Source organism: Hordeum vulgare, chromosome 2H, assembly GCF_904849725.1.
Source record: "Hordeum vulgare subsp. vulgare chromosome 2H, MorexV3_pseudomolecules_assembly, whole genome shotgun sequence".
In the NCBI taxonomy this organism is placed as follows: domain Eukaryota; kingdom Viridiplantae; phylum Streptophyta; class Magnoliopsida; order Poales; family Poaceae; genus Hordeum; species Hordeum vulgare.
Window position 1 is genome coordinate 329,343,609 of NC_058519.1, and position 17,170 is coordinate 329,360,778.

The 17,170-nt window shown below is 45.1% G+C and overlaps 2 protein-coding genes across 2 annotated transcripts; both read right to left on the reverse strand.

Moving 5' to 3' along the window:
- Positions 1 to 235: 235 nt before the first annotated feature.
- On the reverse strand, positions 236 to 685 carry LOC123430052 (monothiol glutaredoxin-S9-like). Its single transcript, XM_045113974.1, has one exon. It carries the CDS (start codon positions 683 to 685, stop codon positions 287 to 289), a length of 399 nt encoding a protein of 132 aa, XP_044969909.1. The 3' UTR covers positions 236 to 286.
- A 1,800-nt stretch (positions 686 to 2,485) lies between these two features.
- LOC123426192 (proline--tRNA ligase, chloroplastic/mitochondrial) lies at positions 2,486 to 6,673 on the reverse strand. The gene is made up of 11 exons (XM_045109978.1): positions 6,307 to 6,673; positions 5,796 to 5,852; positions 5,104 to 5,214; positions 4,876 to 4,962; positions 4,690 to 4,803; positions 4,348 to 4,554; positions 4,012 to 4,149; positions 3,596 to 3,757; positions 3,297 to 3,496; positions 2,929 to 3,012; positions 2,486 to 2,839 (listed from the first exon to the last, which is right to left on the reverse strand). The coding sequence occupies exons 1-11, from the start codon at positions 6,628 to 6,630 to the stop codon at positions 2,698 to 2,700; spliced, it is 1,626 nt and encodes a 541-aa protein (XP_044965913.1). The 5' UTR covers positions 6,631 to 6,673; the 3' UTR covers positions 2,486 to 2,697.
- Positions 6,674 to 17,170: the final 10,497 nt, after the last annotated feature.

Here is a 17,170-nt window from a genome sequence, read left to right on the forward strand (position 1 = left end):
GATGATTAGTGAATAAAAAATTTGAATATAAACTTGTGTATCATATTAGGCACGAATGAATATTCATATCAACAATTTCTCCCCTAATAATAAACCACGGATCGTTTCTGTCGTACGTCACTGGCGGTTTTGCAAAAAAGTCCTTCTGTTTTCGGCTATTCAACCCGCGGTCCTTTTGTGAGTTAAAAAATGTTTCGTTTTTACGTGAACCCCCTCGCAATCACCCTCATCCGTCCGTCCGTAGTAGTACCCCGTCCCGCATGCATCTTTGGTCTTGCTGAGAGACTCAGAGCCAGAGCGCGCCGGCGTCCTTGAGTATGGGCACGAGCTCGCCGGAGATATGGACGGCCATGAGCCGGTCGAGCCCGCCGAGGAGCCGCCCGCCCACGAGCACCGCGGGAAGAGCGACGACGGCCTCGTCCCCGGTGACCGCGGCGGCGACCTCGTACACGGCGAGGTTCACCCCGAGCCCCTGCAGCAGCCGCTTCACCACGTGGGTGAGGCAACACCCGCGCCTCCCCACCACCAGCACCGGGCTCTCCGCCACCGCCTGCCTCACCGCCTCCCCGCCATCGCCCCTCGCCGACGCGCCCTCCTGGCCGCCCGCGCCCTCGGCCTCGGCCTGCTCGGACCGCCGCGGCCACGCTGGCAACCGGCCCGCGCTGTACGGGATCGCCTGGTACATCTCAACCGGTCGAGCTCGATCGTCTTCTTCCTCCTCGCGATTCGCTGCCTTCTCCACCGGGTGGCTTGCGCGGTTTGGTTTGCGTCCGTGGTGGTGCAGTGGGCAATGGCCGTTGGGTTGGGAGGACGGGTATATAAAGCGCGATGAGCTCATGGCGGGAGGTGGCGCGCGTCACCCGCCCGTCACCGGCGCGGGCGGGCGTTTCTCTCCGCGGCGGGGCCCACGCGGCGAGGGGACGACGGCGGCCATAGCTTTTTCGCGCCAGTCGCGGCACGGCCGTGTGCACGCGCATGCAAAGTTGTAGTAGTAGTGCGATGCGGGGGGTGACGTGGCGGCGCGTCAGCCGCGGTTGCGGGGGGAGACCGCGCCGGTGGTTCGGCCGGTGGCCCCGGCTCGTGACGGGGGCGACGTGGCCGGTGACGATTGCCGGGGTGGCTGGATGTCTGCTGGTGACTGGCGGGTGGGTCCGGGGACGGCTGCCGTGCCGCACGAGGACGTCGTGGAGAGGCTAGGATCGGGTGTGGAGGATGGAGATGAGGGGCATCATGTGTCCTAACAGTAATTTATTTGTGAGCGTGCATATGAAGCCCAGATGAATGTCAATTGTTCAAAAAAGAATATACTCCCTCCGTTTCGAAATATAAGTCTTTTAAGATATTTCACTAGGAGTCTACATACGAAGCAAATTGAATGAATCTACACTCTATAGTATGTCTATATACATCCGTATGTAGTCCACTAATGAAACATTTTTAAAGACTTATATTTAGGAACGGAGGGAGTAGTTAATAGGAGTGTAACAGCAGAACGTTTAGTGGCCGCGTATGGAACCAATATGAATATATTTTAAAGTATGAATATGTATTTACATGGAAATTGAACTATACAAATGTTTATATAATTATTGAAATGTCTGTATAATTAAAATAATATTTTGAATTGTAATTTTACAAATATTTGTGTTATTTGAAAGCATACAATTATTTTAGTAATTCATAAATATTATTTTAAATTTGTAAATATTTTTGAAACAATACGTGAACAACTTTGGAAGTAAGTTATTTTGTTTGTATTAACAATATTTATAACACGAATATTTAAACATTATTTTTCTGACCTACATCATAATTTACTTACTATCTACAAATTTCTTTAAATAATTGAAGGTGCAAAATGGGCTGCACCAATCATAGGCCATTTGAGCATATAAATGTATTGTTATTCTTTTTAAGCATCAAGTGGCTTTGGTCGTGGTGATAGACCAGGTGTGTGCACCTTCTAAACGTCACGTGTTCGCATCCCGTCCCATGTAATCCATATTATCATTTATTTTTCCCTGTGTTCGCATCCCGTCCCATGTAATCCATATTATCATTTATTTTTCCCTTATAGCACTGACATGTTTTCTGCGTAATTAAAAAAAAATCAGGGAGTTATCTGAAAAACCTTTACTCCAAGCCACTGAGCCAAGGTGTACGCCTGCATACAGTAGAATGCATCGTATTTGTAACAAAAACAAGTTAGATAACTAAAAATCCGTATTTTACAAGTTTTAGCATCGAACTGAACATGCAACGCAAGTTCTATGACCGTCAATGATATTACCTTGATTTTATATGAGCTCATTATTACCAACTTGCTTCTGAAGAGCCTCACGTATGTGTACCTGTATTTACCGTCTTTTACATATAAATAGGTGTACTTATCAAGCTAACCTTATGTTTAATGACCGTGAGAGGGATATTACAACAAAAGATATTTTCGGAAGAACAGGATACTTATATGCAAAATAAGAAAAACTTGACAAAAGGACTTTGTTATACATTGACACTGATGTTTTGCTGAAGTGAGATTACATAGCATGACAGAATTAAAATCTTGCTGATTGTGGTATTACACGGTAAAAAAACTTTAAATTCTTTCATGGGTCAGTAAAGACCACAGAGAAACTGTGTCGAAGAGAAAAGAATCTGTAGTAAAAATATTCTGATTTCTGGTTGCACAAACATGGCCTAATATGACTTCGCAAAAATAGCAACTTCATCAGTTGGATTGCCGGTCATGAAACATTTCTTCGCACCCCCCGGTTGATCAAAGGGAAAGCACCTGATGGTGGCACTGGTCTCTTCTTTCACTTTCAGCTCATCCGCATCGCTGGAGTTTACCACAAATCAATCAGACCGCCAAAAAAAAAACAATGTGGACCCACACGGATAAAAGTCGTCCATTCAAACACGACCTACCTAGCTGACCATGGACCTCTTGCCCATTTGCCCTCAGCAATGACCTCCTTCAGTTCTCCATATGAGTTGACATCAACTATATTACTGCAAGGAGTGAAAAGGTTATTAGCTCTAATAAAAAAAAATTGTATCGTGCAATGAAGAAAACCACAAGAAAATCCATGTGTCGGACGACAAATACATAAACCCGACACAGGTACAGACTAGAACAGTTATTATCCCTATGGGGAAAGGGTGGCATAAGAACACGGAACGAAAATGGACATAAGTAGTGTAAAAAACACTCTTATATTATGGGACGGAGGGAGTAATAAACACTTCTTGCAGCCAAGTTATGAGTTCATAAAAAAAATCTGGATCAGGAGTACCTATCACGAAATGTGATGGCCTTCTGTAGAAGAGATGCCTGAATTTCCTCTAGACGGCCTTTTATATGATCCACCAATATTGATGGTTCCATAGATATTCCAAACTCCTTTCCTTGCTTTCCAGGGACATCTCGCCTAGAAAGCACAACACTCCTGTTTTTCACATCACGGGGACCAAGTTCAATCCTTATGGGAACTCCCTGTGAAAACAATGGAAGAAATGTCAACAACAAGCCTAGGAAAAGTAGAAGGAAAAAAAAACCGAAATGGAATTCCAGTAGACATGCAAAACTGATTACTTTCATCTCGTAAAAGTTAAACTTCCATCCAGGTGTTCTCAACTCTGAGTTGTCCACTTTGACTCTAATGCCTGCTTCTTTGAGCGTGTTCTGAACTGAGGCTACAGCTTCCATAACAACACGCTTTTCGTCACCCTTTTTCCAAATAGGCACTATTACCACCTGTGTTGAACAAAAACTTCTTACATTCTACTCGCAAGTGTATAGTTTAAAATACTGAGAGCAGATGGTACGATGCAAAACTTTGCAGAAAAAGGGACATAGATGGCATTTTCGGACAAAAAAAGAGTATCCCTTTTATCCAAACTTTCACAGGGGTTTTGTAGAGTACAAAACATATGAAGGAAAAACTTATACAGGTACAAGGGCCTGAGCTTTGTGTCAACAAAGGTGTAAACGAAGCAATGGGATAAGACCTGAATGGGTGCAATCCTTGGTGGAAGCATTAGACCAGCATCATCACCATGGGTCATGATGATCCCACCAACAAACCGAGTGCTAATAGCCCAAGAAGTTTGCCATACGTGTTCAAGTTGACCATTTTCATCCATAAACTGCAGCAGATGGGGAAAACAAAATAAGCAGTTTGTCTCAAAGGGTTGCAATAGGTACTCCCTCCATAAACTAATATAAGAGCATTTAGATCACTATTTTAGGGAGTACTTAACTACTTATATTAGCTAAATGATCGAGTACAGGAAGCATGCAAGACACCAAGAAAATGAGGTAGTTCAAAGTTGGTAAACAGCAACCTGTGTTTCGAAGGCACGGGAGAAGTTCTGGCCAAGGTTGTGACTAGTTCCAGCTTGTAAGGCCTTCTTGTCACCCATCATAGCTTCTATAGTGTAGGTCCGATCAGCACCAGCAAATGTCTCCACTCTTGATTTCCTGCCTGGAATAACTGGTATTGCAGCTTGCTCATAAGAAAATTTGGTATATACATCAATCATCTGCATCGCCTGCAGAGTATTAAGAAATGGAACAGATGACAGCACATTAGAACCTTTCATTGTTTCACATCTGTATCATTACATGAATGGCATGGTACTAAACAAGTTCAGAGGGAAAAGGAACTTGCAGAATGGTGAACAAACCTCCTTCTCTGCCTCTTCAAGGGTGGCATGAGCTGTATGGCCTTCTTGCCATAAAAATTCAAGAGTTCTGATGAATGGCTTGGTCCTCATTTCCCATCTTGTCACATTAGCCCACTAGAATAATAGGAAATACTTAGTACAGTAAATGATAGTGAACGTGTTAGCCCAAGTCGCCAATGAGGTCACCTGATTAATCATGAGAGGAAGATCACGATAGCTCTGGATCCATTTAGTGAACATGTGATTTACGATGGTTTCACTTGTTGGTCTTACCTACAAAGCCCTCAAGAAGGGAAATGCAAAAAAGTGCAGCTTTAGAAGTGACCCACTCACAGAATTAGTCACATATTTATAAGAATTGTTCCAAGTGAATACAATGGTTCTTAGCTTCATAAAACTAGAGCAAAGTATTACCACAAGCTTTTCCTCCAGCTCTTTTCCTCCTCCAATGGTAACTACTGCAAGCTCCGGACTAAACCCTTCGACATGACTGGCCTCCTTCTCTATAAACGAGTATGGTATGAACTGGTACAACAAAGAGGGCAAGGATAAGAAGCTACATCAAGGGGCATGCCAAGAAAAGAGTCTCATTCAGATAAAACATGAGATAAGCTATGTGTGAAGAAACAGTCACACCAATTACAGCAGTGGTTTGATAAAATAGACTAGCTAATTAGCTAGAAAAAACAATATATAGGACGTAAGTATCTGGAACACGTGCATACGTTCCTACTATGTTTCAAATATTACTCCCTTCGTCCGATAATATAAGAGCGTTTTTTACACTAGTAGTAACATTTGAAACATAGTAGAGGGAGTATGTCCTTTTTCACTTTGTTATGCCTGCTTTACACTCCAAACAAGTTCATGGCTAGCATGTGCACATCAGGTATGAAGATCATAGCATCAGCCATAGATAAGCCAAGACATAACTGCTATTTTCACAAAAGGATTATATTTCACGATGTGGCGCTAGTAAATGACATATCCACATACATCGAATCAGAGCAAAGAAGGGCAGAAACAAACTAACATCTTGATCGATCAACACTCTGACTTCGGTACTACAAAAAATAACACAACCAAATGAAACATAGTATGCGTACCTGGGGGAAGTACATGTTGCTGTGCCCCGTCTCCTTGAACTTTACATTCAAATAATCCTACAACAACAAATAAAATAAAAATTATTCAACCCTGTACTAAAGACACTTCCTGCTATGATGTACTCCACTTCCAATCCTATGCAAGGATTACAAGTTAAAATTTGACAGCATTTTATGAATATTAAAGGAATGCATAAGCAACTATAACATGGTAAGCGTGTCATGAAGTGTGAACCAGAGTTGCCAAAGCCAAGCATGGAATCTACAGAAGGTATAAGACTGAGAGGCGAGGCCAAGATGCCGTTATGGTTGCTACAATTCGGACATAGACAACACCAGAAATAAGTTCATACAGTTCACGAAGTATTCAAGCATCGCCTCGCGGTAGCACCAGGCAACTACTCGTAACTTTCTTGTTTACACCAACAATGCCAAACTCTGCCCAACAAGCACGGACATTAAGGTGGGGGCGGACTAGCGCTGAAGCGAGCACGCAGTAAGGAGCACCGACCTGTATGGCCTCCCAGATGGCGTAGCCGTAGGGGCGGATGACCATGGTTCCCCGCACGGGCCCGTAGTCCGCGAGCTCGGCGGCGGCGATCACGTCCGTGTACCAAGCGTTGAAGTCTGTCGACCGCGGCGTCACCTGCCCCTCCCTGTCGCCACCGCGTGTCTCCATCTTAGCGGGCGCTGCCGAGGAAGCGCCCGCGTTCGTGGCGGCAGCGCATAACCTCGCCGGAGACGTGTGTATGCAGCGGCCCCGGTGGCGGAGCAGGGCCGCCGGTCTGGCCGCCGCCGGCGCGAGCAGCGAGGGGAGGCGCAGCAGCGAGGCCATCAGAGGGGATGATTAGTTGGATTGGGAGTGTGCTGCGCGAATGCTTCTGCTATACCCTGACGGGCTCGGCTCTTATTGGGCTCTGTAGGTTTGGGTTTGTCGGGCTCTGTACTCTGGAGACCTAGCCCATAAATTCTCCAAAAAGAAAAAAAGAACTCGTGTTTCTAAAAAAAAAGTCTATCTATTGGTCCTTCGCACCCTCAATTTCAAAAAAAAAAAAAAAAAACTGCTGGTCCTTCTCCTTCCCCCGGCAGCCATTGTCCCAGCAAAAACTCGCGAGAAGGAGGCGACCGAACTGGAAGGTCGATTTAGGAAGGAAGGATGTGAAATGAGTTATGTTGTTCTTCGTTCGTCGTTGCAACTGAGTGTCTCTTAGTTAGTGAAGTAGTTGTTGGTCGAGTAGGGTATTGAGCTACAGGTTTCAGGCTAAAGATGTATGTTTTCTGTGCAATTAGAAAGAGAAACACTAACCTCGCGTTGCCTTCTAGGAAAACGTGTGTGTGTGTCATAACAGTTTTGGCGTGTGAAGAGGCGTAGAGGAGCAAGCGGGCCAAAAATTCCTAGACTAGACTCGCACGAGCTCGCTGGGGCGCAAAGAACCAAGCTCAAGCCAACAAGAGTGAGCTCACAACATAGACGAAGACCACGTCACATAACAGCTCGTGGCATGTGGGGGGCATCAAGTTGTAATAAATGAATGTTGTACCCATTGTAGCAGCGGATTTTAAGCCTACTTAAGGTGCCGCCCTATCCTACATCGGTGCCACACAAGTGGTCAACACAAGCCAAGATAGTCAAAAATAGTGCAAGCCACCCCTCGTGGGTTCAACCAGACTACTACGGTGAACTAAAGTCCAAGCAAAGGTTCACGGCCAACAAGTGAAAGGGGGAAGACCGCATAAAGAATAAGTCAAAGAAGAAGGCAAGATAGCAAAGAAGCCCATGCACAAATAAGGAAACTTTTTGAAAGCATAAGGATTCCCCCCTAATTGGCTACACCCTACCTCCTAGCCCAACATGGAGCACATGGCCAAAGAACGAAAAAGCACCTAGCTTTACCCTCTCCGAGCTTGGATGGTGGGCTCCTAGCAAATGTCGTTCTTGACCTTGGTCAGGCGGACAACGATGACGTCCGCAGACACCCTACTCTTCCTTGGAAACGTCGTTGATTGAAACCCTCCTCCTTCAAACTGATGGCATTGTCCTATATCGCCTAGCCCATCGATTGTCTCCCCTGGGAGCGGTGGCCTACTTGGCAAGATGTGTCAAGGCGCTCTAGGAAGGCTTATGCTCATTGCTAGGAACAAGCAAGCTCCTTCAGTTACAATGCTTAATTTAGCTTCGCTTTGTCCTTGTTTTTAGTTCCATGTTCGGTTGTGTGAGCTTATGTTGTATATGTGGTATCCCCGCGAGGGCTAGTGTTAGCATGTGTTTGTATGGTTCTAGTCTAATGGTTGTTACTTTATATAAAAAGTGGTGCGAAAGCCTTTTTCGGCAAGGGTAGACTTGGTCGTTTGTCGAGGACCCCTTATCTATATAAAAACCCCAAGAGCATGTAACTCACTCACTCTCACTTGAATAAACTCTAGTGCATGGTCACTTGCCCCTTCAAAATTTAGGAGGGCAAACAAAGGTCAAGAGCTTGGAGTTCGGGGGACTACTGTGGCTCGGACTAGTCGAGTTGTGGGACTCTAGCAACGATCGCACTCCAAGTATTCTCTGCCCCATGCACTACTCTTGGCGACTGTTGGGGATATTCCCCACGGTTATGACCTGGTTAAGGAATGACCCGGCAAGATACCAAAGGTACTATGGGTCAGTCCAAGCCCGGGTCGAGAAGATGCACGAAGGAAAAAAACTTACCCGCTGGCTGGCTCAAAGAAGAACCTTGTGGGCCGATGTAACAGCCCAGATGTAATCCTTTCCATATTTGGATCCTTTCCTAGTTTGTGAACCATGTTGTGGATGTTATATAAGTTATCATTTCATGTGGCTTCATTTCATGTCATCATCTTGCACCATGGCATCCCTTTCAAGTGCATTGTGTTCAACTCCATCTTGGTTGTGATAGCTTGCTTTGGTGTGGTGTGATGTTGTGGTGTCTTCAAACATTGTTTCCAAACATGCTTTCAACTACAATGCTTTTCAAACTATGCAAAGCCTTCCTCTTTTGTTATTTTTAACTTGTGCGCTAAACTTTGTTGGAAACTGTTTTAAAAATGTTAAACTTTCAAAGAATACACTTGTGGTTGAGGGGGTAGTTGTCTTGTTGTTTTTAAGCTTCAAGACATTTGTTTTTTTTATAAAAACAACATATTAATTCCTGTTTTGGGTATAATTTAATTGCTCTAAAAATGTGGTTTGTATTTTATTTATTTAGGGCATAAATACCTCATGGCCTATGTGAAATTATTTTCTTTTTCACATCCCTATGTGGCCCCGAGGGTTTCTTTGTTGTTTTATTTATTTAAAAGGGGGGAAAACCTTTTTATTTCTTCCTCACAGGCTCCACAGAAGCCCAGGTGGGCCGGCCTACTCCTCCTCCACCTGGGCCTCGCCTCCTTTGCTTCGCCGCGCGGCCCCTTCCCCTTTCCTTTCTTCTTCCTGACGCCGTCCCCCTCCTCCCTGCTTTCCGTCGGGGTTTAGAGAGAGAGAGAGCGTCGTGCCGTCGCCGTCCCATCCCTCCTATTTACCGCCTCCCCCTCAGTGTGTGTGATAGGGTTCCTCTCCCCCGCCGCCACCTCCTTCTCCCTCATTCTACCTCCTTCTTCCCCCTCTGCAGGTAAGTCTCCAGAGAGAAATTCAGAGAGAGAGAAGATTCAGAGAGAGCGCCGCCGTCGATCCCGGCCGTTCTCCTCATCGCCGGCAGCCTCCCCGGCAGCGTCCGAGGCGTCTGCGAGGATGCTGGGGCCTTCCCCAACCCGTTCCCGGCGCTAGGAGGGTGGATCCCCTCCTCTGTCGGCCTCTCCTCACCATCTTCGTCTCGGGTAGAAGGAGCAGAGCGTCGGGCCGCATCGCCTCTTCTTCCTCTTCGTCGGGTGAACCTCCTTCCTCATCGCGTTAGAGTAAGCGCCTCTTCCTCCCCCTTCCTCTTCCCCTCGCCGTAGAGGCTCTGGTCGCGCGTAGCCCTCGCGATAGGCCTCTACTGTCGCTGCCGTTGCCGTAGATAGTTGCGTCGTCGCGCCGTCGCCGTGGGCCTCCTCCCAGGGAGCTAGCCCCAGGAATGGAACCCCTAGGGTTCCCTCTTCCCCCGCGTGGTAGCCACTGTAGGAACTAGTCGCTAGAGAGCCACCGGGGTGCTTCCCCTATTTCGGTCGCTGCCGTAGTATGTAGCAGAGCAGAGGGGCTGCTCAAGAGGGCACCTCCTCCCTCTGTGGTAAGATCCCTCTCCGTAGTGAAGTGGCAACTGAGCCTGGTGCGTCGTTGTGCGTTGTGGGTTCGAATCCCCTCGGACGCCCTTCTTTTGCTTTTATTTTCCTATTCCCTGTGTAGCGCCAGAGAAGGCTTAGCCTGCTTATGTCCCCCCTCTCTGGTAAGCACCGAAGCCGTAGCCCAGTGGTGTGTACATTAAGTGGCACCAGGAGGTTGTGGGTTCGAACCCCACACTCTCCCCTTTTATTTTTTTGTTGATTTCTTTCTTTCTTTTGATGTTTTGTATTGATTCTTTCTACACCAGGGGCTTGTGTGATGTTTCTTTTATTTTTTTCCATGTTGCACTAGAGGTAGTGTTAGAGTGTGTAGTTAGTGTGTAGGTGGAGATATGTGTGTGTATGTGTGCATGTGTTTGCACACACACACACACACTTGTGCAAGTGTGCACAAACATAGACTTGTTTGCATCTTCACATGGTGGTGTTGTGTGAGTAGTTATGGTGTGTGCATGTGTAGGTGTAGATGGTGTGGTGTGAGTTCATTTATATACATGTCCATGTGTATGTGTGTGCACATATGTGTGTGTGTGGATGAACACCTATTCTTATATGTTAGTATGACATGTTAGTGAATCCATGCTATGCCTAGATAGGATGTTCTTGTCCTAGTGTATGTGCATGTGTAGGTGATGCAATATGTGCTAGCCAGTGGCGGAGCCACCTCCCGGCGACCCCGGGCGGCTGCACGGGCTAGTCCGGAAAATGAAGCCTAAGCAATGGAATTCTGTATGGGTAGAAGCAATGTTTTCATGGGCAAATGATAGCTCATAGTCGGTCACAATTTAGTCTTGCCCAGGCTCCACTCACGGGCTGGCTCCGCCACTGGTGCTAGCTCTACATGTGATGATAGTAGTTGTAGCTTATGGGATTCTATGTGTCATTTTCGAGCTAGCTTTGTGCTTTGATGTTACATGGGAGTACCCATGTATGATATATGCTTTTCGGGTAGAATCATCCCAGGAATCCAATGGTGCAGTGAGATTTCAATTTAGAGCAACTTAATAAAACTGTTTTTTTTTCTGATATGATGCCATGTTTAGAGCTTTACATTAGGTGGTGCTTTGGCCCTTTGTGGATGATTCCCTTGTAGAATGGTAGTGGGTGAATCCCTCTACAGCATGGGGCCTTTGTTTTGTTCTTAGGGCTTGACATGCACCTATTGTGCCCTGTCAAAGTGGACACTTGGCTGAAACTGTCAGATTTGTGAAACCCTGTGATTTTCACTAAGTCTGGGAATCTGATGTTATTTTCTTCCCCTGTTGTCTTGTGTGAATTAGCTCCTGTGTTGGGAATTAGCCCATGCAACAAACTAAAGTTTGTGAGCTTTTATGTTTGTTTAGCTCCCTGTTAAATTTTCATGCGTATACACTTCTTGTAGATGCCATTTTGGAGGCTTCCAAAATGCTTCAAAGCATAAGCAGCTGGTGAAAATCTGCCCAGGAACTGTGATATTTTGTCCAAGTTAGTGTCTATAGATCTGCTCATGGGTGATTCCTTTGCATTAGCTTCTTGTACATGGTTGTAGAGTTTTTGGATGGCTTCTGTCTCATATCTTGTTTGGTTCATTTAGATGGTTGTAGCTACTTTAAATATTGTAGACAAACTGCTATGTTGCTGTTGAAAACAGATTGTATGTTTTGTTGTTTTGAAGCTTGTGTGGGCATTGTTGATGGAGTGGTGTGTTCTCATGCACCACCCCACTTATAATTTGTTGCTTGATCATGTGGCAACCTGGTAACACCAGGGAGTGCCCATTAGAGTGTGTTTGTGGCTGTTTTGACCCGTAGGCCTTTGAAACTTGTTTTGTAGTTTCCGGTTGATCCGTGACTCCGTTCTCTATGTTCTTTATATGTTTTTGCATCGTTTTCTCGTGTCGCACATGCTCATGCCATATTCATGCTTGTCAAGATAACTTAATATGAGGTTTTGTCCAGAATTCAATTAACTCAACTAATGCATATGAAAGTGACTAGAATAGTGATGCATGCTTCCTTCTTCACACATGCATCATATTGATTGTTGCATTATGCTTTGCCGGTGTTCATTGGATGTTATCTTATCTTGGGTAGCATCGGGAACAGAGAGCGAGTACGTGGATTCTGGAGAGTACGTGCAGGAAGATCAAGAGCAGTTCCAAGCTGAAGACATCACAGGCAAGATGACCGTGACCTTGACACCGTATCTAGGTTTGTTATGCTTAGAATCACATTTCCTTCGTTACATGCTCGTTGCCTACCACTTGATAAAAATGCCACCTGTCTTTGCCATGAACCCCAAACACCTCCCTGTCCTAGCAAATGTTGTTTGGCTAAGTAGGCTGCTCATCCTCTAATGAGTAGCTTCGCTACTTGCAGGTGCCAGCTGTCTCATGTGATAACATGGGTATTTTGATATCATTATGTTTAAACTGCTATTTAATTAATGCACCTATATACTTGGTAAATAACGGAAGGCCTAGCCTTTTGCCGGGTGATTTGTTCCGTTGTTGCCGCCTTAGTTTCGGTTACTGGTGTTTGATTCTATAACTGATCGCTCCTAACACGTTCGGGGTTGTTGTGGGGACCCCCTTGATAAACCGCGTAGTGTTAAGGCTTGTCCGGCAGGACCCAACATTGGTTTTTATTCTGCTAATAACTTAATAATAATTTGCATAGGGAATAGCTACCCCGAGGATTTAATCAACAAACCGGGGTAGTGCTCCTCATGAGTGCTGGTCCAAACTAGAGCACTGCGCGGGGCCAACTCAGGGCAACTTGAGTGATTTCTATCAGGCACCGTGCGCGTATCTTATCCGACGTGTCCTGAGACTGAGATACGCGGCTCTTATCGGGGTCTTCGACACGTCGGGAAGTCCTGCTAGATTTGGCTTACCTTAGCTATATATCTTGCGTATAGGAATCCCGATGAAACTTTGGGTCTCCTCAAAGTTGAGGTTTTCCTTTAAGGAATCCGACGAGATCTCGAGTTTTGTGATAGAGGATTACTTTGCGGCCCGTGGAAGTTTGTGATGGACTAGTTGGAGCACCCCTGCAGGGTTTAATATTTTGGAAAGCCGTGCCCGCGGCTATGTGGCAAATGTGGATATTTTGTTAACATTTGGTTCTAGACAACTTGAAGTAACTCTAATAAAACTGCCAACTGTGTGCGTAACCGTGACTGTCTCCTTCGGGGATCGCTCTCCGATCCAGAACACGGTGGGGTTATGTTTGACGTAAGTAGGTGTTCAGGATCACTTAGTGATCAATATAGTCTTCGATCGCTCGCGTAGACCACCATATGATTACTCTGATCATCGTAAGGTAGCCACCTTATATGCTTAGGTTGCTGCAAACCCATACACTAAAACTTCCTCACCTAATAACTTAGCTAGATTCGATACCAAGGTCATTCGATTGCTGAGTCTCCGTGGCTCACAGATTACTACAAACCCCAACAGGTACAGGTAGGCCCGACGCAGGAGATCCTGATGACAACCAGATGAAGTGCGAGTTCGATGAGGACTCTGGCCGTCTGTACATGAACTACCCGGAGGACTAAGGTAGTGGTCGTGATCGTGGGCCAGCATGCGGGATGTCATAATTTTACTTGTTTCATGTTGTCCGTAGCGGGACTAAACTATGCTGTGAATAATTGTGTGTATGTAAGCTTTGACCTATACTATTGTCAGGTGGCAAGTGTATGCCCTACTTGCCATTCTTCAGTTATGTAATGTTATGATTATCTCGCTTGCGAAACATTTAGATGCGCCTTTTTCCCTTTTTTGAGGCATCGCCCCCAAAATAGGAAAGGGTCGCATCTTAGTCGTTACAGCCGGCTCATAGAAAGGGCCTGGATGAGAAGATTCCTAATATAGAGATAAGATTAATAAGAGATAAATCAGAAAATGGGTTAACAAGTACGACCCAGACTATCCGGTAACCCTAGGAGTCCAACCTATTATATAAAGGGGAGCCCGTGGGACAAAATAACTAGGTAAGAAACTCTCGAGAGCTAGGTGAGCGATTTCACACCCTTTTAATCGAGATCATCATCATCAATAACAATCAAGGAGGACATACGCTTTTACCTCTATTGGAGGGGCTGAACCTGGGTAAGCCCGTGTCTTTCGTTCCCGATCAATCCTATCTAAGCAACCACCTATTTGTGATGTCTCCTAGACTAAGTCTTTTCATGAGGACATGTGTCGTGACAAAACCACGACAATTGGCGTCCACCATGGGGCCAGTGCATGGTGGTGTTGATTTCTTGGAGGGAGCTCTCCCACGGATCGAGGGATACGTGATCGGCCGGATGACAAAGTGTCGCCTTGGCAAGCTCGACTCTGGTTGGGGTTTCGAAACGGACTCAATCGAGTATGGGGTCTGGGCCTGACGGTGCGTTATACCGACTAGAGGGGGTGAATAGGTGATTTTTACAAATTCATCATTGAGGAAATTCCTAGTGAGGGAAGTCCTCAGTCATGAACCGAACGCAACGGAAATAGTACTTAGGTAGAAGTGATAAAACGACTATAGCTAAGTACTCAGCATGAATTGAGAGAATCGGTTTGCACATGTCACGTATACAGGATAAGCACGTGATGAATAACTCAGGTGAAGAATTTGAGGTGAGGAATTCAGAGAAAGTCTTCAGTCAAATTCTTCAAACAGTACACGTGAAAGTCTTCAACATGAAATTGAGGAAATGAAAAGAGTTGAAGAAATAGAACCAGTTGCTTGATGAAGACAGTTGTTGATGACCCAGTTCCAACTGATGTGACAGTTGTACGTCTGGTTTGGAGTGGCTTAATATTGAAACCAAAGGACACAGAGTCCCTACCGTATCCTCCTTGAGCTAAGGACACCAAGTCCTCGCACAACACTCGTGGTAAGTCTTCAGGGCAGACTTCCAAACCCTCACAAACTCGGTCACCCGGCAATCCACAATTGACTGCTGGATGCTCTAGACCATGACGCATAGCCGTCTGGAGGATGCACAGTCCTCAAAGGTAACAAGCATCGGTTCCACACAGGAATCACTTCTTAAGTGATGCTCAATGACTTGGGTTTTGGTTTGGGTTTGGGTGTTTGGGGTATTTCCTCACTTGATGATTTTCTCTCAAAGTCCTCGAGGAATTGGGTTGCTCTAAATGACAAGTGTTAGTTTCTCTTAGAGGAGCCAACCATCTAGTGGTTGTGTGTGTGTGTGGGGGGGGGGGCTATTTATAGCCTGGGAGCATCCCCACATGATATGACATTAATGCCCTTAAGGATATTACCGTTGGGTGGATAAGATTTCGGACACGTGGTGTGTGGCACGGCAACGGTCGGAACTTTCAACCATGAAAGTCCTCATGTATCTCATGTTCCTCATTTTGAGGATCTGGTAGGTGTAGGTTTGAGTTGAGCATCATGAGAAAATTCTTTCCATAGTTTTACCTCGACCCCCTTTAACAGTACGGTGTTCCTATGACTCAAGAATAAAGAAAATGAAACAGAAAGAGAAATCTTCAAGCTTCTAAGTCTTCTGAGCATTTTCTTCGGGACACACCAAATTCCTCATCTTCAATGTCTTCATGAGGAATATCAATTTCTTCGCAATTTCTTCGCAATCAAAGTCTTCAAGGAATGACCAAAGTCTTCACCCAAAGACATATATTTTTAGGGGTCGATATTCATCGAATAAATCAAACTCCTTAGCGACTTATAGAGTGTGTGTACACTTACAAACTTATCATTCTCTTAACCTATAAGTCTTTAATCCACCAAAATCACTAAGGGGCACTAGATGCACTTACAATCTCCCCCTTTTGGGTGGTTGATGACAAATAGGTTAAGTTTTCAACGGAGATAAAAATATGAAATGTAAGTATAGAGTTTGAGGAATTTGATTGCAAGATACAAAGAACCCCCCCTAAAGATGTGCATATTTGAGGAATTTGCATTGGAAATAAAATGCACATTGATGATATATATCATGGAGATCTCCCATGTATCTTGTAATTCATGCATGCATTTGACATATAGTATGAGGAATTTGAAATGCATGATGAAAAATGGTGTCTGACGAATTTCAGCATGCATGCATTAGTTAACTTGAGGAATAAGCATGCGAGGAAAAACGTTCAAAAAGTATCAGAACACCATCAGGCTTAAGTTACAACTCATTACATCAAACACTTCAGAAGAAACGAGAGTTTGTAACTTAATAGAGTTTATAAGCCCATAAAGTTTGACCCGCTTGAAGACTAACTCTCACATTTCTCCCCCTTTGTCCTCAAGTGACGAAATGAGACGAAACCGAGGACTAACGCCCATGAAGAACTTTTCTTCAGTGGTGGAGGAGAGGGCCCAACATTCTTCGTGTCAGTCTTCCTGGTTGGGCCTGTTGGAGTATCAGCAGGTTCTTCATCAGAATCAGTAGAGCGAAATTAGGAATTAGAGGCGACGAAGATTGCTAGCGGCGGCGCTAGGTTTGAGCTCGAGCGGAGAAGACGAGAGTGAGAGAAGAGTTTTTCACTGGAGGGGGAAGGAGCTATTTATAGCTCAGGTAAAAATGGTCTGAAGGGAAATATTCGGACGAAACTGCCCCTGCCCTTTCGTCTCCGCATGACACGTGCTACCCACGTATGAAGTGGTGGAGATAGTGGAGATTGTGGTTATCCTATCGTGAGTAGTGGGTGCAGTTAGAGTGGCAACGGTAATTTTTTTTTAAAATTTGAGGATTTTGTAGCAAAGTCATCAGCTGACAAGGACTCAGTGATGACTTTGAACAAGTGTCAAATAGAACGCATATGAAGAATTGAGAATATACTGGGTTGATCTTAGCATAGAGGGGAGACGGGTCCGATCACATTCACTTAGAAGAAAAACCAACTTGAAGACTTAGCAATAAGTGAATGCTATTGAGGACATTGAAAGCTCATATATAGTCAATGAAGATCATCACATTTTTTTTGAAGAATTCGAATTTTTTTGAAGACTTTGAGAAATTTGTGAAAAGTCTCAAATTTGAAGAATTTCAACTTTTGAAGAATTTTCAAAGTTTGGTGGTGGCGTGACCCACCGTATAAGAATGATGATTTCAGGCGCCGCGTACAGTTGTCGTAGGGCCCTCAGAATCAAATTCTA